The sequence below is a fragment of the Lichenostomus cassidix genome, chromosome 11, assembly GCF_008360975.1.
Source record: "Lichenostomus cassidix isolate B80296 chromosome 11, HeHo_3.0, whole genome shotgun sequence".
Classification (NCBI taxonomy): domain Eukaryota; kingdom Metazoa; phylum Chordata; class Aves; order Passeriformes; family Meliphagidae; genus Lichenostomus; species Lichenostomus cassidix.
Window position 1 is genome coordinate 14,675,769 of NC_139492.1, and position 25,000 is coordinate 14,700,768.

Sequence of the window (25,000 nt, forward strand, 5' to 3'; positions counted from 1 at the left end):
TTTTTCATCATTTGTGGAGAATTCAAGGAAAGAACAGAACATCTTTGATTTTGGTTAGTAACTGGAAATAGATGGGCTTATAAGGATGCCATATATGTAAAAAGGAAAAATTACAGAAGTGGAAGTTGACAAGTACTGTTATTTTGTATATTCCAGTGTCTTCATTTTAATCTTATGGATCTAGATACATGGTTTTATATGTCTGCAAATATCTTTAATCAAGCAGATATCTGTTATGGTTAATAGATTCTCTGTTATTCTGGCACTGAAAAAGTAACTTGAAACAGGTATGGTGCCAGTACAGTGAAGAACTCTAAGGCAACACAGAACCACATTTACCACTCAATGGTATCAGAGTCACCACAGTTATTTCCTATTCTGTGTAGAAATAATACTGTGGTTGCTCAGATGCTGCTCTGTAGTAACTCTGTGTAAATGCTGACTTTTTGATGGTGACCACTATAATATAATTATAATGAACTTTCTTTGAAAAAGGGATAAGGAATGAAAGTGGTCATTTCTGAAAAGGGCAAGCAGGAGTAATGAACAAATACAGAACACTTTCTATTACTGTCTCTTTGGCAGTTTCTTATAAGTCCTATTGTTGATATTTTGCAGTGAAAACTAAACTCACTCTCATTGACACTAAAGGGATGAGGGCATAGGACTTGGGTAGTGCAATAGCACAGTAGGAGCTGGGAAATCCAGTCAAGGGAAAGTATGAAAACACATTGTTTGAGGGAATCCGTGTTAGTTACTTATCTACCAAACATCATTTGCCCTACCTTTTATATAAAATCTCAACACAGCAAGTTTGTCTATATTTAAGAGTGTCTGATGGTAGGATTGCACTACCTTTCTTGTTCTACTCTGTCTTCATATAGGTGACAGGTTCAGTAGCTGTCTGAACACAGAGAGACAAATTGAAGCCAGTGAGGCTGCTGAAATGGCACCAAGGAATAGGCTCCATTTCTTTTGCACTGAAAGAACTGTGAAAAGACCTGAAAGTACGTTTGCAGCAGCCAGAACTGAAGAACTCACAGCTGTGGGTACAATTGATGCCCATCAATTCCCAGGCATTCTCCGCCCAGCTCCCCTGCGGTGAATAGCAATTTTTTTGCAAACATATCTTAGGGCAAGAAAAGATGTGCAGGAGTGACCCTGATGCAGGTTCTCAGTCTGTTAAGGAGAGTGATTAGTATCAGAATCAAGCATGCTGCAGATACCTTGCTTTTTATGTGCAGCAACAGTGAAGTGATCTCATCAACTCTCTGAACATTCAGCAAGTCCAAAATCAAACGCTTGTGTGTCAGATATACACAGCTGTATTTGTACTGCTGCTCTATCTAAAGAACATGCCAATTGCTTTACTTAGAGTGAGTTGAGCGAGAGACTCATTACTAAGAACATGTATAGCATTATCAATGAAAAACATTATTGTTCTTTTCCTCGGTGGTTTTAGTGTCCTTGCTTATCCTTTCACAGGAGCCTGGCTAATGTGTCTTCAGAGGCTGTGGGGGCTGATTCTTTGCTCCCCTGCACGCTGTGTTGGCACTGACATCTCTGCACAGTGAGGGGTGTGGGATGACACAGGCAGCCGGGACAACCACAAACTCAGAGACAGAATGCAAAGAGTACATTTATTTCTGCTACTTTGCTAACTGGGGAATCCCCAAAGCAGAGGCACACCAGCAAGACACAGACACTGTTAAACTCAGTCCATGCCAGGGGATCACTGGCTTATCAGGGGTTATTCCCAGCTGCAAGGTCACTTGAGCCATTTACTGTCCTCCTCGCCAGTCTTCCGCCTTTTAACCCGTTCCTCCCAGCTTTACACCCCTTGCTCAAGAGACTGCTGCAGCTGGGGCTGGAAGTGTGGGATGGGGGATTTACAGAGGCACTTGAGCATAGGGGAAAAGGAATAAACAAGTATACAATGCTCTGAGTCAAGTGTCCCATCCCTCCTGTCAGGGAAGTGAACCACAAAGTCAGTCAGACAGCATCGGTAGGTTGTGATTCGTAGTCCTGAAGATATTGAATGATATCCTCCATGCCAGCTGGTTCTGCAGCCAGGTCAAAGCAGCACATGCCTTCAAGCTCAGGACAGAGTTTATGATGTTGAAGGAGGATGGAGTTCTTCAGTAACCAGTGCTGCAAGGTTCCACAGTGTACAGCAGTTCCTCCCAAATTTAGGGAACAGCTGCCTTGGATGTCCAAGTTAAACCTCACATGAGGGCATGCGCCACCTGCTCTATAGACACTTCTCAGAAAGGATAATCAGAAGTTAGTTACAACAAGAAACAAGCCCACGCAGGTATTTACATATTGATTTTGCAGAATTGTATCCAATGTATGTGCTTATAGTACAAGCCTAAAAAGCACAAGCCAGCCTGTGGAGGAAAACAGGAGTGTTGTCTCTGTCCAGTGATATATACACTGGTGCTCCAGCTCCTTCAGTTAATATTCCTCCAGGCTTGGTAACTAGAGATGAGGTAATTAGCCACACAGATTGGAGAGGTGTGGCTTGTGCTTTTTGAGATTGAACTTTGACTGGATGTTGGGTTTGTGACACCAATAATGCATAGGATAAGGCGTACCCCTTATAGACCCGCAGATAAGGCGTAGGAAATAATCAAAGTTACATGAAATACAAGCACTTCAGAATATGATATTAACAGGGGATAGAGAATAAAGGGAAGAAGACAGAACTGTACTGCATTGTCAAAGTTATTATATAAATGGTCACAGCTAGATTAATAGCTTGCAGAATCTGTTGGTATAAACTATTCCTCTTCCTCTGTGGGTAATATTTTGGGAAAGACACCATCTGAAAGAGTTTTGGTCCTCACTGTGTTTTGTACTGAAGGTGTACAGTCATGCTATTTTGGCTTGTGATTCTTTCAGTTTCTTGCAGTGCCCAAGCTACATCTTTAATTCATTTTCTCAGCAGGGTATAATGTACAGTGGTGCCTTGGAATGCCTTCGACCACAATTCTATAGCTTTCTTTTTGCTTTTTGGTCTGGTCATCTGCCACAATCCCCATAAGACTATATCATCTAGAATTATTATTTCTAATTCAAAAGGATTTCCTTGTGTAGGAGTGTATAATTGGAACTCTTTCAGAGTGTAAGTATGTGTGATCTGTGCTACCCCACTATCTCCTAAAGCTGGCTATATCTCAATCTCGAAGTCTGAGTACTCACCCCAAATATTTCCATCCCATTCCTTGGGATCCCGTGAAGATTTCATAGTGGGAGCACGAACTTGGGAGATCAAAACCTTATTTTCCACATATTTGTGCCTCGGTGACACCAGCTGCTGTATAGTGCATTGCTGCTCATAGCACTGCTCTGCTTGAGTGGTGGTTACTTCGCGTGCAATCATCTTGGCAGCCCTCAACGTGACAACTTCCCTTTCCAGCTCTCTCACTTTGCTCAGCAGCGCTGTCACTTCACGTTCCAGAGCTCTGGCATAGGTGACCAACTCCAGCTCCCTCACCTTGCTCTGCAGCGCTATGGTCTCACAGTCGCGAGCTCTGGCGTAGGTGACCAACTCCAGCTCGCTCACCTTGCTCTGCAGGGCTATGACCTCCCTGTCCAGGGCTCTCAGCCCCGTGGCCAGGAGCCATCCCAGCCTCCCTGCCAGCTTACGGGAAGACTTGGATGCAGCTTTCCAGGGCAGCCCGCGCATGGCGATCTCCACCCTGTGGGGACTCACCACCACCCCATCATCTATCTCGGGCCACGTCTCCGGAGTGGCCATGGTGGCCAGGAAAGTGGCCACAGGGGTCCAGCGCTCGGTGCTGGGCCACCCTGGAATGTGGGGATTCACCATTATAGCCTCTCCAGCCCCTGACTTTTTCAGCTTTTTTGGCTTTTTCGGCTTTTTTGACCTTTTCGCTAGCCACGACATGGTTGTTCACAGATCCTGCCAGCTGTGTCAAATGTGGGAGTGGGCACAGGCAGCTGGGATAACCCCAAAGTCAGGGCTAGAAGGCAAAGAGTAAATTTATTTGTTACCTCACTAATCAGGGATCCCTGAAGCAGCACCCAGGCAGGGGCACAGCAGCAGAAACACAGGCACTGTTAAACTTTGTCCATGCTGTTCACGCTGCTTTATCAGGGGTTATTCCCAGTTGCAAGGTCACTTGAGTGATTTACAGTCCTTCCCTCCAGTCTTCTTCTTTTAACCTGTTCCTCCTAACAGGGGGAAATAAAAACATATCAGAATGGTAGCACTCTGTGCCAGTTTACATGTGTTTTGCAAAAATATAAACAATTGTGCAAAGCTGTGGAGAATCGGAGTGTGTAGGGCACTGGTTTCATATTATTTCATCCCAAAAGTGTGTGAAATGATGTTTTATCAGCCAAACTTGAGCAGAACAGAACCTAATTTTTTTTTTATAGTGTAAAACATGCAATTTACAGTGTTTATAAAGTATAATTTTTTACAGTGAAAGAAAGATATCCAGGTACCACAGTTAGAAGGTAGGTAAGTGTGCGATCTGGTGATGTTGTCTTACTGGGCTTTTAGCCATTTTCTGCCCTTGACTGGCATTAAGCTACTATGCTTTCTATTGAAAGAATTCTGATTGAATAAACATTTTTGTATTTTTTACATCCTGACTTGTATTTGAACAGCACTGCTGACTTGAATTTTGCTTGATGAGGCTAGTGAGCCTAGAAGACTTGGGAAGTTTTTTTTAAGTTAAATCCTCAATACACTGCACTACTGTGCTTGTTCATCATCTGGGTTTTCACAGCTCTAGTCAGAATTTCAAAGGGTTCTGTAGCCAAAGAAAATACCAGACGTTAAGTAGCAGGGCTTTCTTAAACTGTAGAGTAAATTTTGGCAAGTACAGAAGGTAGTGTTTCAAAACTCTCTGTTTTCATTGTTGCTGTGTTCACAGAAAAGTTCATAGGAGACAAACCAAAAAGAAAATTATGATTACTGTATTGAGAATAAAGATACAAAAGGTTAGTTAAAAAAAAAAAAATAGGGCAGACTCTTTAACAGTGATCATTTCAGACACTGGGTTCTAGTCAGTAATTTTCAAAACAGTCACTGATAGGTAGGTTCAATAATAGAAACAATGTGAAAGTCATCAGATCAATTTAAAATAATGCTGTAAATTCTTGAGGGGGAAAAAAAAAAAAAGACAGCCCCCCTTTGAGCTGATTTGTTTATGTCATTTCCATATATTAAGTAGAGAAAGTGGCTTCCTTAGTTGTATCTTTAACTACATTTAATCAATTGCCTAATGTTGGTTCTCAGCTTCAGATGTGGAATCATACTGAAGAAAAAAGACTAAAGGAAATAGGTTGTAATTGTACTTATCGCTTGAAGGAATAATGTTTTTTACTCTTAAAATACCACCAGTAAATGAGTATCCTTTTATTCTGACTCCTGCATGAAAAAGTGGTGGGACAGGTGGACTCTTTTCTGGGGGATAGTATGAACATCAATTGACATTTATACTGTGGAAGGATGACTGAGCTGTTGAATTCAGAGTAGGGGTATTTAGCAGAAAATAAACCCCCTTGTGCCCCAGCTCGTCCTGAGACGAGAGGGGCTGGGTGTGGCTGGGCTCCATTTCAGCCAATTTAGCAAACTCCAGCTCCATTTGAATTTAAAAGAATGTGCAGGAGTACAGAAGCACTATTAGTGCAGTTATCAATCCAGTAATATAGGTAATACAGATCTCGTTCAGTAAGGGCTTTGCATGATCCAGATTCACACATGTTTATTGAAGGTTTATTGAAACAACAGGAAAGCAGGTTCAGGATTGCCAGTGATAAATGTACTGGCTACAGAGTGCTGACATGTCATGGCAGAGAGTATAAGATTCTAATAGCTATAACTACATATATATAGTTATATATATATGGCTATAATTATAAATATATATATAAATATATAAACATATATATATATAAAATTAACATACCCGAGTGTACTCCAACACAGTTGGAGGCGCAAAGCTCACCCAAAGCTGTCCCTTCAGGAGAGGAGAGGCACAGTCCGTTGGCTGATCCCGAGCAGGCAGAGATGTTTTCCTCCTCCAGAGGTGTTTTCTTTCTCCAGCCTTTTTTGCCTTGAATCCTCCCTTTTATATTATAAATTTTGTTCTGTCCCAAGGGGATGGAACAATCACATGTTATGGACAGGGTTTGGTGACTTTGGTCATACATGCATTGCATGTCCCATGTTCTCCTTCATTTGAATCCTGAGGGATGTGTAAGTCAATATGTTAATGGAGCTTAATGAGAGTCTCTGTTACTCTGTCAGAATTTATAATTGACAAAGAGGTAGAACAAACACTTTGGCCCTCCTCCTCCACGTACTGAGGCAGCAGCAAAGGCTCTCTGACCTTCATCAGAGGGTCTTTGTGCACACCCTTATCTCCTTAATGAAACAGATTTATAACAAGTGTTGTTTTTCACAGTGAAGGGAATGTGGCTTTTGGCTGGTACAGAGGCTTGATGTTCTCCTGTGCCTCACTGAAGCAGCATCAAGCCATGAGACCTCTGAGACTTTGCTTGAGACAGGTGCAAGATAAGCAAGAGGCCCTGCTCACGCTTTTCTCAATCAGCCTCATCAACTCTTCACTGTCTTAAAGTAACACTGTACAATTCTCACCATTTGTGACAACTTTTGAGCATGTAATAATTATCACGTAGGTGTTTCATATGTTTTGTTTTGCCAGCTAACGTTCTAGTTAATTTTTTATTTTCTGCTACCCTATGCTTAACTGGTTATTACAATTGTGAATTAAGAATTGAGTCATTTTCTGTTCTAATACCAGTTAATACCATCTTTTGAAGTATAAATTAGAAGGGCAAGAGTGTGAACTAAGAGTCTTCCAGGTTCGTGGTTGGTATTTTGTCAGTGCGACCTCGTCTCACACCAATGATCAAACTCAGTAGGCAGTTAGCACTGAGCTAACCGGGTTTGTCTGCCTGTGACAGTGCCAGCAACAGGAATGTCACTGCTCTAAAAAACTTGCAAGATTGTGCACTAGGAAAAAGGCACTGCACTTCAGACTGAGAGGAAACCACAAAAGCTGTCCATCCACTCCATTGCATACTAAACAAAGCGTGCACAGAAGTAGCATTAGAAATAGTTTTTGCTGACATAAATATTGCATCTACTGTTTTCTTAAACTCTTACCATTTATAGCACAGCCTGCTTATGAGCTGGAGTGCAACCTGTATGAGAGGAGAGAGATGGAGAAATAGATGACCTGTCCTGAAATTGTTTGGTTTGCCAGGTCTTTCCTTTGATTATCTGTGACTGGGTGGGTGATCAAAAATTCAGAACTTCCCTTGAGACAAGTGAAATGCCATGTTTACTGGCATGTTTGCTTCCCTTTCAAATATTCCACAGACTGTACAGACAAAAGACAGATTAGGCTTTGCATCAGATTTACTAGAGCTCTACCTCCTTGCCTTTGGACTCCAGCTTGCCTTTTGCACTCCTATCTGAAGTTGCTGAAGAATTAAGCTTGTGTGTGCACTGTTTGTACATAACAGTACAGTGTGCTTTCCCAAGTGACTATTTGGCACTATTAAAAAACAAAACAAAGACTAGCAATAAGATTCTGGTATTCTATTTAAAAATGTCTCATGATATCTTTTTGTAATGACCATCATTTTGCTACATGCAGAGTGCTGGTGGCATTAGTGAATTAAAAAATACACAGATTTTCAGGGATTTGGACCTGATTTGCATTTACAGTACAGATGTTTAGCACTGTCTGGCAGTGTAGTGGACTTAAAGTATAGGAAGAAATGTATGACAGATACACTTCAAGCCTTCCTGACACTGCTTGACTGCTTTGCATTGTGTGGCTTTTCATATACACTCTTGTAGCATTTGCAGTTTAAAACATCTAATCCTGCATCAGGTACCATCTACTATATTTTAATCAGTTACATCAAATGTGAGTTTAGTACAAACATGAGCATGGTGATAATTTTTACTGCTTTTCTGTAAATGTTGTGTTTTGAGAAATACTCCTTTCTTCAGCGTCTGTCACTGGAAAATGTTTTTTTAAATCCTCATCTGAATTTTTATGTGTTTATTTTTTAATTTCCTGTCAATAGAAATGGAATCAGTGTCTCTGTCTGTTATTAATATTTAAAATGTGGGTGTTTGGGTTTTTTAACACACAAGTTGCTATGCCCCTTTAAATTTCCTTCAGTTGTTCTATACCTCTAAAAAAATCTTTCATTACCAAGTTGTTTATCTGAGAAGAAAGTGAGACTGTCTCTTTGTATTGCTGAATAACATCACTCTTTTTCTCAAGAAGTCATTACACACTGACATCATATTGTTCTTTATTAGATGATCTGTTGCCTGAAAGTATCTTGGTGACACTGAACTTGAAAGCAACAAGAGTACAAGTGCTAGGATGCCTGGAGAGCAGAGACTGGCAATACCTTGCTCAAGCAAATCTCCAAGACAATTTTAAAAAGGCATTAACAAATGCAAACCACCCCCACAGAGGTAATTTTCACCTCTGAATTTTTGCTTGTTTCTTAGTCCAGCCCAGACTTCAGCCATCAGTGTTACAAAGCTGGAAGCCAAGTCCTACCTAGCAACGATAGCCATGTGCAATAATTTAAACTTAAAGAAAAATAACACAGCTGCTAGTAGAGTAGTGTCCAGAGATTTCTAGGTGCTTTCCAACAATAAAAGGGTGGTTTCTCTCCTGAAAATATATCTGTGTGCATGGAAAAAGACCTTCAATATTCACAAAGACCACAATTAGTGCTGCACTGTAATTGTCATTCTCTGATTAGTTGGAAACCTTCTATACCCAATGGGTTTTATTTTTCCTATTCATGGATTACATGAGACAATATAGTTGCTTGTGAAATTTGTACAAGTATTCCTTTGATTTGTGTTGTTTTACACATCTTTTATTATGAACTCTCAAAATTCTTAAACCGGTGACAGTCCATAGCTCTAGTGGTGAGTTTTAGTATGATGACTGGATGAGAATCATCTTAAGGTCTTTGTAAATGTGAACATATCATGGAAAAAACCTAGCTTTTCTTATAGAAATTTTATTGTTCTTTTTTTTTTTTTTGCACTGTTCTGGGAAATATTCCTCCCATCCACTTATTTAATGTAGAAGGAAGAATCAACATCCAAAGAAACTGAGAAATTATCCTGATAATCTCCAAAGTTCAAGCCCAAGTCCAGTTGAAAGCTGAAAAAAGTGTTGCCTTCTTTGCTTCCACAGGTGGGGTCACTTACCTTTGGGAGAGGAGCTAACCCAGCTGCAGTTGTGTCAGAAACATCTTTATGATCACAGTAGTTTGTGTGCTTTGGGGTGGATTGTTTTTTTATTTATAATAAAGCAGCAATGAAAGCTTTAAAATCCATTACCCTTCAGAGCCAGAGAGGTATCCATAATCTTCCTCACTTCTTCTCTGTTCCACCTGTTGTTTCAAAATCCCCTCTTCCCTCTCAGCCCAGCTGCAATTGATTCTCTTCAGATCAGGCATTCCTGTGGCCACTGAAACATTGGGTGCAAAGGAGGGAATATCAGGTGAAGTTCCTACAGCCATTATCATTTCCAAATACCTTTTGACTTATGAGGAGCCACAGCCACGTGGCTCATTTATTCTCCTCTGATTACGAACTTGTGCCAGCTGTGGGGGTGCAGTGGCATTCCAGCCTGGGAATCCCTGTTACACAGTAATCAAACACAGAGCTTGAACAGTTAATGCTCTGTTTGCAGATCCTATTGGATAACTACTAAAGTTGCATGGGTGAAATAGATAAAGTTGGGAACTCTGCAATAGAAGTGTTTGCCTTTATACTTATTTACTCACTGTTGTTGCCTTTGTACAATAATATCTTTTCCCCGAAGGTCTTTGAAAAATTCGATCACAAAATGGAGAAAGGGTATGTTTGTTCTGGGTAAAATTTGGAAGCATTGTTCTGATGACACCTGTAAAACATAATTATAACTCCCATAGCTGTTTCCTCTCATATTTAGAGAGGAAAATTCTTTGCCTCTAATCTCAGGTGCATACCTGTGGAAGGCTTAGATTCCTTCAAGCAGTATCAAAGTAATGATAACAGTGTGCAGCTGCTGACTGTCTTTTGCTTGTTGTTACTCACCCAGCTGTTTAGAGGGGAAGAAAAAGAGAGAGAATATCTCTAATCAGCCATATGGCACAAAGTTTTATTTGCCACAGTAAGTTAAAACACGCATTATTGGTCAGCATCTTGAATGCAAATTCTGCCATAGCTTTTCAAGACTACTAGATCTAATGGAAAAGAAGATCAGATATATTTAGTTCACATTATTTTATAATAAGTATGGAAATAATTGATTCTTGCTAAGTAGAGTGTCCATGACTGGACTCTGTTAGACCCAGAAGATGGTGGGAGTGTGGAGTGCAGATCTCAGACGCTGTTTTGGGTCATAAGAGGTAAATGAAGAGCAGTTGAAATGGCATTTCAGATTTCTGCAGTGTGGTTTTGCCTTGCTCATATTGTACATTAGACAAATTAGGATTCTGGATCAGACAACTGGGACATGAAATCTAGGAGATGTCTTTAGTAGCTGTTGATGTTTACAATGCATGCAGTTGGTAGTTTTGTCATTAAAGAAAAGTTTAATTTTGCTGCTGTTTTTAAATTGAACAAGAAACATCGAGTGAAATATAGGGGAAAATAATTTTGTCTTTAAAACCCCACCTTTTTGTATGTATGTGAATATTAGAGGAGAAATGAGGGACTAATATATGTGTGAGTTTTGTGAGTCTCTATTCTATAAGTTGCACTGGAAAATGAGTTTTGGGGGCTGGCTTGACTTCGAAAATTTAGCAAGTCCACTTTTTAAAGCTTTTTCTGCCATTTCATGTGTGCATGTGACTGGCACTCCTTTTGTTGTGGACATATTGACTTCAAGCATACTGTTTGGGAGACTTAAAGTTACCACAAAATGTAAAAGGGAGGTGTACACCTGCGTATCTAGAATTGGGGGCATGGCTTTAAAAACTGAGAGGGACTGTAACCCCACTCTTGCTGCTTCTTGCAATACTAGTACAATGCATATTTTTTCCTCGGAAACCTGTTGTATTTCAAAGGATTTAAGAATATGATTAATTTTGTCTTCTTGTAATATACTTAAAAACAATTTCCATAAAGAAAAATACCCAGTTCTTCCAAGTGTCTTTAATGCATAGATCTCAAAGAACTTTCTCATCCCTGATTTCCTGCTTAATTGATCACAGTACTTTACGTTTTGTGTATTTGTTTATATTAAACACTGGTAAGAGATACCAAGATAGCATCCATTTAAGACATTGCTGCACAAGTTCAGATCAGTTGGAGAAGTGGTTTTGATGATGCTATTTGGAGCTACTGGTTTACAGAGATAGTAAGTTGGGATAGAAAGTATTGTGATTGGTAAGCCAGAATAGTTTTTCTGGTTGATGCCATAAAAAATCACTGTGTACTAATGCTATTTAAAAAATGGACATGCTTTTTCCATTTGGGTCGTGATTGTGGATAGTATAATCCAGATGAGTGGTTAGGTCTCCTGTATTTTAAACAGTCTCTCTTCTGTGATTCTTAATGTCCTTTGACTTGTACTTCATAAGGTACCAAGAAATATGTGAACAGATAAGAATCTTGTTTTCTAAGAATAGCTGCTTAAGTGGTTCTGCACTGTCTTACAAATTTGTAATTTCATATAGCGAGGTGTTATCTCTTAAAAAATAAGTCTTGACCCATATAATCAGTACAAGTGTTTGTTTCCCTGCAGAAGCACTAAAATTAAAACTACCATGAGAGGATTCAAAAAGATGTGTGCAAATATTTTTCCATAGAATACAATTCCTTCTTCATCTGATGGCCCATCTTGCTATTCTTCTCACTGTTTCCATTGCTGTTACTTAAAAGGCTTTGACAAATATAATAGACTTTGCATAATGATGCCATTGTAAGTCACTTCCAGCATATTATAGTGTGCAGTTAAAATTACTCTTGCGATTACCACTCTCCAGTGCTTCTACTTTATCATGGCACCAAATGAAATTAAGAACAGGCATATTCCTTCCTTTACTTACCAATATTAAAAAAAAAAAGAATGTTAAATAACATAGTTGTAATTTATTCAATTAAAATTCTTTTTGGATCTTTTTCTTCCGCCGTTCAAGAAGAATTATTTTGCTTTAGAAATGGATTAAAATAAAAATAGAATATATACATTCTCTGATAACCTTACTATGAAGTTGGGAGAATTTTGTAAATGCTTTTTCCAGGGCACAAGACAAGGCCATTCACAGAAAGACTGTTGTAAACTAATAGATAAAGAATAGAAAAAGCCATACTTTATTTCAACATCATCTTTTCACACCTCGTCTAACGGGTGTGGTCATGTATGTGCAGGTTCTAGATCTGTGCATGCCTTCACAGCAGAATCTGTCTCTCTGTCTTCCAACCTGGTTAATTTTGATGTGGTTAGTTTTTTTCCTTAGTGACCAAGCAAGGGAATAAAGAGCTGGAAAAAATGATTTCCCTCTATTTCTTATTTTCTCAGGAATAACAGCTCTAGGGGATGAGTGTTCTAATGCATATGATGAGAATACCTTAAATAAAATGGAATTATTACAGGATTTAATAATACAATTGTGAAAATACTCAGAAAAACAATAAGCTGAGTGAATAATGTAAAATGCCTTATGTTGTTGGGTTTTTTTGTTTGTTTGTTTGTGGGGTGGGGTTTTTGTTTTGTGGAAAATACTTGCTTTTCCTATGATACTGGCTGCACCGTATAAAAAATGGAAGCCTTGGCTATGGAAGTCTAATCCATCATCAGTGCTTTGTTGGAGCAGATACACAGAATTTCAGACATCTCTGAGCTTTGTTATGCTGCAGTGCTTGGGCAACAGTCTCCTGAATGGTCCTACCCAGTAAATGGATATATTTGAGGGGCTGCTGTTACTTATTTTATTGTGTTTTGGAATTCAGTAACTCTAAACTTAAGCTACAATAAACAGCTACAGACAGCCAAAATGACAATCCCCTCCAACTGGATGAAAAGCTACCAAATCATTCATCTGATGTGTCCCACTTTCCTTATAATACATGACATATTCTGGAGCTATCTCTGTGCACAATGCTTCACTCCAGTCTGCCCAAACTCACAGTCTGAGAAGCTCAGCCCTTGAAGGCTCAGCCCTGATGTGCCACCTCTCTCATTTTTCACTAGAATGCATTTATATTTAAGGCTACTGAAGGTTTATAGCAATCTGCTATTCTGGAACAGAGGAGACAAGCAGTCCTAAGCCTTCTGTACTGCAGGCTGCTTCCACTGGAGTCCCCTGCACTGGGGCTCCTGGCAGGAATGTGAGATGTCTTGTAATCTGTGTTAGTACTTGCATGTAAAATCTGCCAGTAGAATTGTCTCAAGGAAGTCACAAGGCACACAAAGCACCAGTTTTTGTTCCTCTTGCCCCAGCACCTCATGACAAAGGGTTTTAATGAATTTCTTCTGCCTCACAGTTCTTTAAAGTTCTTGAGATCTTTTGGTCACCTGTGCCAATAGTATTGTCAAACTGGCTTAGACAATTAGATTAAAAAAGTGTTCTTCTACATGTTTTAGCTTTCAAACAAGTCTTCATAGCCTTCCTTTTGTTTTGGACTTCAGCTACTGAATAGCTCAAACGTTATTCTTATCTCTTTAGGCCTTGTATCACAAGCCTTTAACAGGTTTAGCAGAGTTTACCTGGTTCAGGGAGGTTACCAGAGTTAACAGAATTTAGGGTTTGGTCAACATTAACCCCCTAAATCTGTTTCTTTATGGGAGTATGAGAGTCTTTGATCATGCATGGCACATTTAATACAGTTTCACTGAAAACTTCCATTGTCAGAGTTAACTGAAAACTGTTAAAAACATTAAGATTTTTTAATTCTGTGTTGTCAGGAATGAAACTGCGTTCTGCCTGGTGTCTGTCTGGCTGTCACTCATTGCTTGCAGCCTCAAAAGGAAACACTGTTTATGCTTCTCCTGTCTTTTTACCTTTCTTGTAGGAGATTTTTTTAGTTGTTTTGCTATTTATTTGTAGTACTAAGTGATATCCAGCAATCTGGCAGTATTTCCAGTGGCTGAAGAGATCTGTTCAGTATCTCTTTGCAGGTGACTTCCTAATGACAAGAACTTCCTAATGTCCTGATCAGATGTTTTGTTCTGGGGCTGGGATGTGGAGTGGAGAAGTTACCCTTGCTCTCTCATGGTCCTGCTGGTAGTCCCCAGCTGTCATTTTCATTTGGGATGGGAGGTGAACAGAGTCTAAACCCATCAGTACTTTTCTCTCTTGCTGGTTTGTTTTTATTAATTAATTTTAATACTGAGGAGAGATTTCAGATTGAAAGCCATTGAGTTAGTAGCCTTTATTTGTTACCTCAGCAACATATTATTTAACTATTAAAATAAAATGTGTTAACCAGCATCATTTAGTCAGCTTCTACATATCTTATACATAAACAGCTACCTTTTACAATATTTTTTATTGATGAATCTCAAAACAATTGAGTAGAAGCAAAATATTGCTAATTCCATTCTATATTTTGCAAAATTTAGGCAAGAATGGCAAAAGAATTTGCCTGAGGTCATTCAGTATTGCAGTTGAAGAGCCAGTGGAGCATCTCCTAAGTTTCAGTCTAGTGATTTATATGCTAGCCTATATTGAGTTTCTGTAGTTGGATTCTGTAGTTCTTTTTTTAGAAAATTGCAGATCTTTCTGCAGCCAGTATTCATCATGAGTGGGTCCAAAGTAAAAGTACTATTGTATCAGCTATCAAGTAGGTTGATAACTCTATATTTGCATTATTCTTCTTGAACTGGCTGAGGCCATTTTTTTTCTGTCACACAATGGCAAATGTCCAGTCCATCGGAATGGATGCAATTACAATAGAAATTAGTGTGAGTTTTGAAGCAGGCAGCTTTAATAAGTAGCGGCTGCTAAGCTCTGATGGCTAAAGCAGCACTAGTTGTTCAACTCAGACAATTGATGGAATCTCCTAGAATAGTTTTAATTTGATATGTTGACTGATGTCTAACCATAAGCAATCTCCAGATAGCTACAACAGCCTTCACATTTCCATTAATTAAAGGGTAGATGTCTCAGTTGTTGGTGACGATTTTATTTCCATTTAGGATGTTCTGTGTTTTGGAGAGACCTTTAACAGTTGTTAACAGCCAAATGGGCAGTTCAGGTGCTATTCCCTAATGTCAACCCCAGTTCACTTGCTTTTCTGGCTATCCAAGGGATCATAAAATCCTCTCTCACCTCATATAGGTTCACTACCAGCTGGTTGCAGAGGAACATGCATCAATTTGATGAACTTATATTAACATCCAGGAGAAACTGGTTCCAAGATAAAAATCAGTTGTTAATTGGCAGAATAGATTCATTTAATCTCTGAGGAAAGCGAACATCAGGAAAAAACATTATTATATCTGATGCTGAGGCTTCATGGGTGGCCTTCCAGTCATAAGCATGACTGAATTTAATATTTATTCCAATGTACCTTTTCATTTCAATTATTTGCTGGGAACATTTTAGATATCCATTATGGAAACTTAGGGAATTTGCTTCTCTCCATGCATTCTTCTCTTCTTAGCCTGAAAGGAGCTGTACTGTAATCAAAGCTGTAATTTCCTGTTTAAATATATATATGATTTTCTCCAAAATTATGGCATATTTTGTCAAATGGAAATAGTGGGTAACATCAAACTAAGTCTCAGCTGATAGCAGTGTTTTAATCAGTCTTTAAAAAGTCCAATAGATTGTTCCATCTGAGAATTCTGACTTGAGAAAAGAAACACAATACTTAATATCCATGAAGACCCAACCCAATTGATCTCACTGAAGTCATCAACCCAGTTACTAATGATGCTGGTGAATTCACAGAGCCTGATTGAAGTTACAAAGTGTTGTTTTAATGACCTTGTGCCAGCAATTGGTAATTCTGCACAGCTGAGGTGTGTGTATTATAGGAAGTAGGTACGTGCTGATATTTTAATAAAGCATAGTCAGATCTGTTAAATAACAGTGTGTATGAGCCCAAATATAGATGTTAGTTCTAAAAAGTCATGTATTATTTCTGGAGGATACAGGACAAATACCACAATTTACTTTGAAGGACAACAATCTTTAAATGCAAAGAGCATCCACTGATTTTATTAGGTTTATTAATTTATTTGGGTATCCACAGGTCACATAGCATTTTGTGAGCCATGAAATGATTCTTATTGTGAACAACTCTTTAATTTGGAAGATATCTCTTTCGTGTGCTTGAAACACTGGGGTCCTAATTTCTGGCACTACTGTCTTTCCTTGGAGGCTGCTGTTGGATGGAAATGTGTTGTTTGGTGCCATGCAGTTACTGCTGGGTTATCAAGTTATACGCTGGTGATTCGTATCTAAAATTATGTTCCTTTCTTTTTCTTTGTTTCAAATCACATCTAAAATTCTGAATAAAGCTACTTCAGACTTTCTTATATGTTCCACTCCAGCTGAAGTGAAACATCTCTTTTGTTGCCAGGACATTGTAGAGACTTAAATTGGCATAGTTCCTCTGAAATCATCAGTCATTGCAGTGTACCAGAGGTCTGGATTGGGTCTTAGTTTTCACAGATTTAACAGATTTTTTTCAAATAAAGAGAAAAGAAAAAGATGACAGACAAGAAAGATTTAAGAGAAATAAAATAGCAGCTAATTTAATCAAAAGCATATATGCCAATAAAGCCAACTACAGCTGTCAAAAGAAATAAACAAAACAAAGCAAGAATTCTATAATTTGACATGTTTGCTTGACAGATAGTACTTTTTGGACCAGATCTTGTGCTGGTGTAAAGTGGCACAAGCATACAAATGCCAGTGGAGCTTTGCTGATTGTACCCAATGAGAATCTGGTCCCTGTTATTTAAAATAAGGGTTGCATCAGATGTTCCTCTGTTCATTCAAAAGGCAATTCACTTCTGAATGAAAAGGATCTCAAGGTGTTTTCAGAAAATCATGCTGGCCATGGCACAAAGTTCCTATTTAATCAAGGCAATTTTGAACTGTGAAACTTTTCCTACTTGAATTTCTAACATAATTTTCTATGGTTATGTTGTAAGTGCCAGGCATAAAAAAATCCTGTTTGTTCTCTGTTTTGGGTCACTCACCACTTGGGTGTTTATGAAAGGATTGATGTATATACTGTCCAAAAGGATTTGGTAGGGGGTAGATTTGAATCACAAAAGTGATTATGTTATTTAACTTAGAAAAAAGTCTTTTTTGTACCCTTTTCCATATTAAAAAAAAAAAGAAAGATAAAATCCTATGTAAATAATAAGTGTTTTCCCTGTAATGAATGTTCCTTTCATTCTGCATTTCTGTATAATATTGGAAATTGTGTTTTTATTAGAAGAGGTATTGGATGGAAGCCAACAATTTCTTCTTTTAACTTGATATTTTGGGCTCTGATCTTTGTTAAAACTACAATGGCATGTATCTAGTACAGTCAGAGGTCATTTCTATAGCTACTACCATTTCCTATCATTTCTGGGGAATGTTTGTTTTCAAAACAAAGAATTGGGTTAAAGCTTAAGTATCGTATTTCAGAACATATTTCAAACTGAAATTAAGAATGCTAAAACCTTTCCTTTAAAGGTCAGATGATATTTATTATTATTATAAAAATGATCTGTGATTTATGAATTTAACTTCTCGTAAACCTCCTTTGTAACAGAATATGCAGTCAGAAGCTTAACATTACATTGTTTTCCTTTGACAACGTATCCACGAGACCACTGCAGCTGTTCCTTTACTCACAATAGCAGATTAATTAACACAATCATATGCTGTTGGCTCCTACTCAATGAGTAGGTCTGCAGTGGGATAGATAGGTAAATCCTTTAAATGTGTATGAGATAAAGAATATACTATAGTAGTTTCATAACTAGCCAGTTTTGCTTCTGACTAGTCAGCCCTATCAGCAATGGTTCACTGACTACAGAAGCTGTGAGCTTACATTTCAAAGGCAGCCACACCTATTACAGAGCAATAATGCCTGAATCATTGCAAAACTCAAATATGTAAAAGCACAGGCACGCTCAGAAATCACCATATTTGCTAAAATAACAGGCAATCTGCTTCAAGCATTTTGAGTTTATAGAGTAACCAGGAAAAAAAGAAGGGGCATTTTTGTTAGTTGCTTCATTTCTTTAAAAGAAAAAAAAAGTTCAATCATTGCTTTCCTTTAATATCTTAATCTGGTCATTATTCACTTTTTACCCACTGTGTATTAGAAATACTTGTAAGCAGCGGCCATGGCATCAGTTTTAAGCACCAAAAGAATTTTTCATCCATTTCTCTGTGTGTGCTAATGAACATGTGAGCAGCTAAATCTCCTTTTCCTAAACAAACAGTCATCAGCAGCATGTAAGTATTTATTTGGCAACTTTAGATGACATTTTAGTGGATGCTAAAACCTTTGTTACCAATAATATGACTCCTTTTTTTTTTTCTTTAATTTTATTTTAAAGATAAATATTCTTTTGGGGAAAGAGGTAAGCATCAAATTTAAGAAAATTTCCTTCAGGCTTTCCACTTCAATCCGTGAGAAAAAATAATTGTATGCTTTGTTACATCGTTTACACACAAACTGAAAGCACAGCAAACTACTATGTTAAAATTGTCTCATTTAAGGGACAAAGAAAACTCATTGTGAGACTTCTTTTCTGGAAAAAAGCTAAACCACTTGCTAGTTTAATATCATTGAAGTCCTTTCTGGTCCATTTTTTACTGCAGTTGTGGTTATGTGCTTTTACATATTCTATGAGTTTTATGTAATGGTATAAATATGCATTTTGATCATAATAAAACAGAAAAAGTGGAGAACATGACTGATTTTGAATGGAGGGCTTTGCTTGCATAGGAACAGCAGCATTAGACTTACAGATGGGAGAAAACCGAGTTCAGAATCTTTTTGTGCAATACAGTTGTTGAAAAATAATCAACACTTTAATAGCATCCAGCTTTATATCTGAGAGTTTTTCTGAGTACCCAAAGCTACTATTTCTGGAGAGGAAAAAACCAGAGCTGTTGAGCTGTCTCCAGTTCACTCAAAGATGAGAACAGGGAGATTTTTGGGGAGAGGAGGAAGATAGAAAATTTCCTCAACTTCTCCTGAGTGCTTCTTCTCCTTCTCTGAAAGCAGAACATGCTCTCAGGTCTTTCACTGATGGGTTCTCTGACAAAAAATAAGTGTAAGAAAAGCTTCTGCTGCCTTCAAGCCTCTCACTTCCCAGAACTGAAATACTTGCACCAGGCAGCAGCAGGTCCATGCCCTGCAGAGGAGATGCTGCAGCACTTTCTGCCCCAGCCTGGTCAGAAGGTCCATGAGAGGGTGGGAGTAGAGCAGATGGGTGACAAGGTTCCCAGGGCAGTGTCAGAGATCCCTGGGATCCCTGACTGAGATGGGAATGACTGATTCTGGTACTTGATCTGAACTTGATCCATCAAGGCATCTCGCTGATGTGGAACTTCAAGGTGCAGTAGTGCTACCCTACAAAATCCAGGGGGAATCTCATTATTTAAATGGGAAGGGAGGGTTCAAGAGTTTTAGTGGAGAGCATTACTCAACAGGTGAGTACTACTCAACCTTCACACCCTTATTAATTGTGTATTTATAATACATTTGCCATTTTAAATATATATGTTATTAGATTAATTGTACAGATGAAATCAAAGGAACTAAATATTATTATCAGTTGAAAAAGCAATGGCTGCCACTAGTGAACTCTTCTGAAAAATCAGTTGCTTCTAACCATGCTGCCTAAAGCCACAGGCTTATCCCACTTCACTTTTGGATCTAGAATAAACTCCTGATCAAAGAAACAAAAGGCACCATCTTACATGGTGTCAGTGCTGGGAGCTGTGCTCAGGTGTGCTGTGATTTACAGACTGGATCCCAGTTCCCAGTGGATTGCTCCAGTGCCATGAGACACAGGTGCTACAGGAGTTTGCTGAGCAGGCTAAGAAACATGTTTGGCCACTTGTCAGACTAAAGACCATGCCCTGTTGTTCTCAGAAGGAGAATTTTCATAATTTAGTTTGCGTAATTACATTCTTTAAGCCTAAATTGTCCATGCAGTTTCAATTTGATAGCATTTTCCTTACTCTGTTTTCTAACTGTCTGTTCTTTCAGCTCCTTTTAAATAAGTTTTGCTTCCTGTCCCTGGGACAGGTGAAGAGGTGCCTCTGTAAACATACCTGCTACAACCTCTGTTGGACTTTGCATTCTATTAAGATAAAAATGTTTAAATTTGTATTATAAGTATTAAGCCCTTTGTGAAATTTATCTGAAGATAGACCCCAAAGCTCTCCCTATTCTGTCATCTCAACCCAAATTTAGGATCTGAAAAATTTGGTAGTTTGTACTTGTCCCACTTAGTAGTTTCTATGTTTTGAAGTTCTCTCTGAATTTGTGTTAAGGATTCCTCTTTTCCAGGAGTCACAGTGAAATAGTTGTAGATGCCTTTTCCTGGTCTGTGCCACAACAGCAATGTTTTGTGGGGCTCTCATTGAACCATTGCCAGTGGATGGAACTTCCCAGCACTGGAAATTTTTGCCAGGAAGGTTCCTTGAGAAGTGTTTGAGAACAGAGAGGTACTTGATAAAAGCAAGCAAATGGAAAGCATAGAAAGGACTAGAAAACAAGGTCATAGAGAGGTTCATCAGCTTGTACCAGCACAATAGCCTGTGAATAAAGATTGTATTTTTATTTTTAAAATAAGATGTTCATTTGTGTCAAGTCCACTCTGCAATTATAAATATTTCAGTCAGTGTAACTTTGCAAGTGTCTCGCAATGTGCATTTCTTGTAACAGTCTCTGTATGGAGTGGCACAGTCATATTGATTTGTGCGATAGCTTCTACCTGTGATGTTTGTCCTTCAGTCTGTCAGGTCATATGTGCCAAAATGAGCTGAACACATGGCTTTAAATATTTAGGTTTGCTACAGTTTACTTCAAGGTTGTTGATGTCATGGAGCTGGGATGGGATTGGGAGCAAAATATAATGAGCTTCTTGCTTCCACCAGCTTTTGTGCAAGCCCTGGCAAGTAATGTCTTTATATGTTCCAGTTTCTGCTGTTCTAAAGCTTTCTTTGAGCTTTCTTTGTTGAATGTTTTGAGATCTGTGGATAAACATTTGTGGACAAAAGCTAAATGGTGGCAAAGCCGTGGTTTGTGGTGTGCTGAGCTCAGGGAAACTGAGCTGAGCCCCTCCTCTCTGGTTTTTAATATTTAAACATGATAGTAGACAATTTCCATTCCAAACTGCATCCAAATAGTATTGTTGGAGTTTGTGGTAAATGAAGTAGTTCACACTTTATCATCTGTTATCAAAACTTCAATTAAAGTAAGTTCATACTGGAGATAATACAATTTTTGTACTTTTTTTGTTTCCCTCTTGTGGGCAGTTACCAGAAGACTTGAGTCTTCTGGAAACCTTTCAGAATTCATTTTGGCCTTTGGATAAGGAGAGTTAAGGTGTTTTAATTTTACTGACCTAGACCATTTCTAACCTACTCTTCTTTTAAATGAAGGGTATTTAGTTTAGTTATGTATTAGAGGATTTTGTAAAAACTGTCTTTGCACCCAGCTATCTAGAAAAACCAGAAATGTCACTAAAATAAGCTTGGTACTACCTCTACTAAGCACATTCTCCATTTTCATCAGCTACTAACTGTATCCACCAGGACTGAAAGGTGTGTCACACAGACCTATATTTCTTCAGAATGTGTGGTAAAGGAGTTTTTCAAGGATGACTGTCAGGGGTTGGGTCATCAGTGGCCTCATGGCTAGATTCCCACAAAAAAAATGATTAGCCTCTGACAATGACCTTTATAATAAACTTGCATTTTATCACATTTGTGAGTTGCAGGACAGACTTGTGTTGTTTTACAGGTCTGTCCTTCATCATGATAACACAGTGCTGGCCATGGCAAAATTACTCCACAGGCATATTGAGTTCAGTGCTTCTGTTTGCTATAATGGATACCTTGAAAACTAAAAAAAAAGTAATTTATTTCCTTAACTTTTTTTTTTCCTAAAAATAAATATTATTGTTGTTTCTTAAAAACAAATCTAAGGACAGATCAAGCAACACTATTAAATATGAGATAAACATAGACTGGGAATAATTGGTTTGAATTTAACTTCAGTAATTGGGCTGGAGGTTTGTTGCTTGCTCTGTTCTTGAAAAAGAATTTGTACCTGAAACACATTCCTGCTTTTTCAGATTATGTTAGCTGTTTTAGTGATAGTTAAGTTTGTAATATAAGCTGTAACCTCTTCAAATTCTGCTGTGCTTACATCCTTAGATCATCATAGCTATAACAGCATTATTGCTGTAAAATATGGTAGAGAATTGCAGGAAAAATTACTGAAACGTTCTACCTTTCAGACTGGATGGTGCTTCTGTTGACATCAGTATTAAAAGGCCAAACTGAGAAGATATCATTACTGACACAGAGGGACATTTTGCCTTTGCTCATAGTGAGTTATTAGTGAGGCATGCCTTGTACATGTTTCCCCAAAGAGGCCAAAGTTTCCACATGTTACTTCCATTCCCAGCTTCTGTGTTCTGAAAACCCCACTGTGATTAACCCAGGGACTCTTTCACAACTCATGAAGCACATAAGTTTCCCAAAACCCATCCTGGATTCGCTGAGCTCTAAGCAAAAACGCAGTTCAAACGCCATGCTGGGCTGTGACTGCAGAGTGAAAAGCACCACTCAGTTCTCAGCAGCAGAGGCAGAAACTTTGTTCCCTTCCAGTTCTTGTTCTGTGCTGGGAGATGGGCTGATTTCTGAGCTTGGGCACCTTTGGAATGAGGAGCTGGGGGAAATGGGATAGTTGTTTTGGAGTGAAGGATTTTCTGTGTCTGGTGGCCCAGGCTGTGAATGAGCTGAGCTGGTGCTTTTCCTGAACAGGACTGCAAAAGTTACCTTCCCAACAGCCAGGCAAGAGAAAGAACTGATTTGACAATTAATCTCAAACTTGTTGATGGAGGTCAGGGCTGCAGGGCTTCAGCATCAGCTGTGATTTTTATTTCAAAAGAATTTTTGTTGCAATTATGTACTATTTAAATATGTCAGGCTTTATCTTAATGTCTTTTTTAGTAGATTTCTTCATACTAAAAATACTGAGAAATATGGACTTCTTTGGAAGTAGATGCTTTTGTGGAGTGAGATAAATGACTGATAAAATAATGCTGATCTTTCCTCCATAAAGGGTATGTTTGTAATGTTGTAGGGACTGTAAAACTCATGAGGGATATATAATGAAAATTAGCAAGGTGGCCATTAGTTGGATGAATGAAAAGAAATCATTTTTGGCTGGATGTTTTGGCATTCTTAGGTTAGTATTTCCATCTTTGTGCGTGAACAGGAAACTGTGTTTGATGTAGGCCAGTGAAAAAGGATGTTTGCACCCAAGAGCCTTTCAGAACGGCAGAGAGAAGAGCAGTGTAGATCTGAGGCTGGATGTGCTATACTGCATGGTGGTGTACAGTGCATACTCCAGGAGAGTTTTGTTCAGGTGTCTTAATGGGCTTTGACAGGTTGTTTGTAGCTTAATTTACAAATGAATTTGATTAAAGAGCTCAATGAAAGAGTCTATATTCAAGTTCGGATTTGAAGTTGTGGTCTACTAAAATGAAATGGAAGCTCCCAAATTAACACCTCTGGAAATACTTGATTATCTTCATAGTTTGGGATTGTTTTCCACGCAGATACTCTGTGAAGTACAAATGAATAAGCTACCCCTTTTGCCACCATTATCAACGACAAGGTTTTTATTTGACTCTAACATTACAGGCACTAGCATAAGCTGAAGCATCTTGTGCTGAGTGGTGCACAGGTCTAGTTCAGTTATAGCTGGGGGATGAAAGACTGTCTTTGTTCCTTCCATTTAAATTTCTAACCCCAAAAAATCTTCAGGCCACAGGCTATGAAGGAGCCACAGAGAGAGCAACCAGCCCACATACATGTGAAGACAATGCCAGGAGATGTTTGTACTCAGTAATAAATAAGATAGTTTGGACTTAACTAAAGTGACTGTACTTTTTTTATGGTGCTGGACCAGATTCCTGGACCTCTTAGAGTTGCAGCAGGTAGGAAGTTAAATGAAGATTAAACTAAGGGCCAGAAGCATGTTTCAAGTTTTTTATATATATATATATGTATGTTTTGTTGTTTTGAATCTTTCCTTGATTTCTGGGATAAACTCTGTGCTAAATAATAAAAAAGAAAACTGGTGAAATAGGAAATAGGAAGAGTTCATTGCCAGGATTTATTTGTCCAAACTGATGCAGGTAAGACAGGTTTTTACTGGAGTTCTGAATGATATGAAAAGATATTTGGGAAGTGCTCCTTAGCTGAAATGGTTAAATATTCTGTTCTATCTTCCTCATTACTTGTGGATTTTCATTTTGTTATAGTAGTGGTCGGCAACAGCTCAGAACTTGATTTGTCAAGACAAGTATGCTCTGCAAACAAATGATTACATTCTATATGAAGGCATTATCACTAAATCTGAAAAGAAAATATTACAGGCAGAAATTATAAGCAGAAGTTTATAAAACAAAGGTATCCCTTGGCAGAATATGCTCTTATAATCAAGCTTTTAGCATACCATAGTTTAAAAAAAATAAAAATTTTGCCCACATATACACTAATAAAAATAAATCTGTTTCCGATTACTAACTATGCAGCACAGGTGCTTGTTTGTTACGAGAGAGGCATGTTCATTAATTTTCAGCTATGAAAAGTGCACTGTGCCATAAATATACAATTCAAAATGTACTGCTGATAAATGAATACACAGATTGTTAATGTGCCAGAGTAGGGTATTGGGCATAAAACACATGCCAAACAGGAGCACATTGGTGATGTGCTAATGCTTTTAAATCTG

General features: G+C 38.4%; 2 protein-coding genes across 7 annotated transcripts in view; one reads left to right on the forward strand and one right to left on the reverse strand.

Moving 5' to 3' along the window:
• The window catches only part of ZNF536 (zinc finger protein 536), a 338,513-nt gene that overhangs the window by 167,554 nt on the left and 145,959 nt on the right, over positions 1-25,000 (forward strand). The window lies entirely within an intron of this gene.
• LOC146432363 (uncharacterized) lies at positions 274-6,290 on the reverse strand. Its single transcript, XM_085071962.1, has 2 exons — positions 5,988-6,290; positions 274-4,200 (listed from the first exon to the last, which is right to left on the reverse strand). Exon 2 carries the CDS (start codon positions 3,911-3,913, stop codon positions 3,173-3,175), a length of 741 nt encoding a protein of 246 aa, XP_084928088.1. The 5' UTR covers positions 3,914-4,200; positions 5,988-6,290; the 3' UTR covers positions 274-3,172.

What these genes read in the sequence shown, in the direction of transcription:
- LOC146432363 (XM_085071962.1), bottom strand. Translation starts at nt 3,913, where the DNA reads ATGTCGTGGCTAGCGAAAAGGTCAAAAAAGCCGAAAAAGCCAAAAAAG.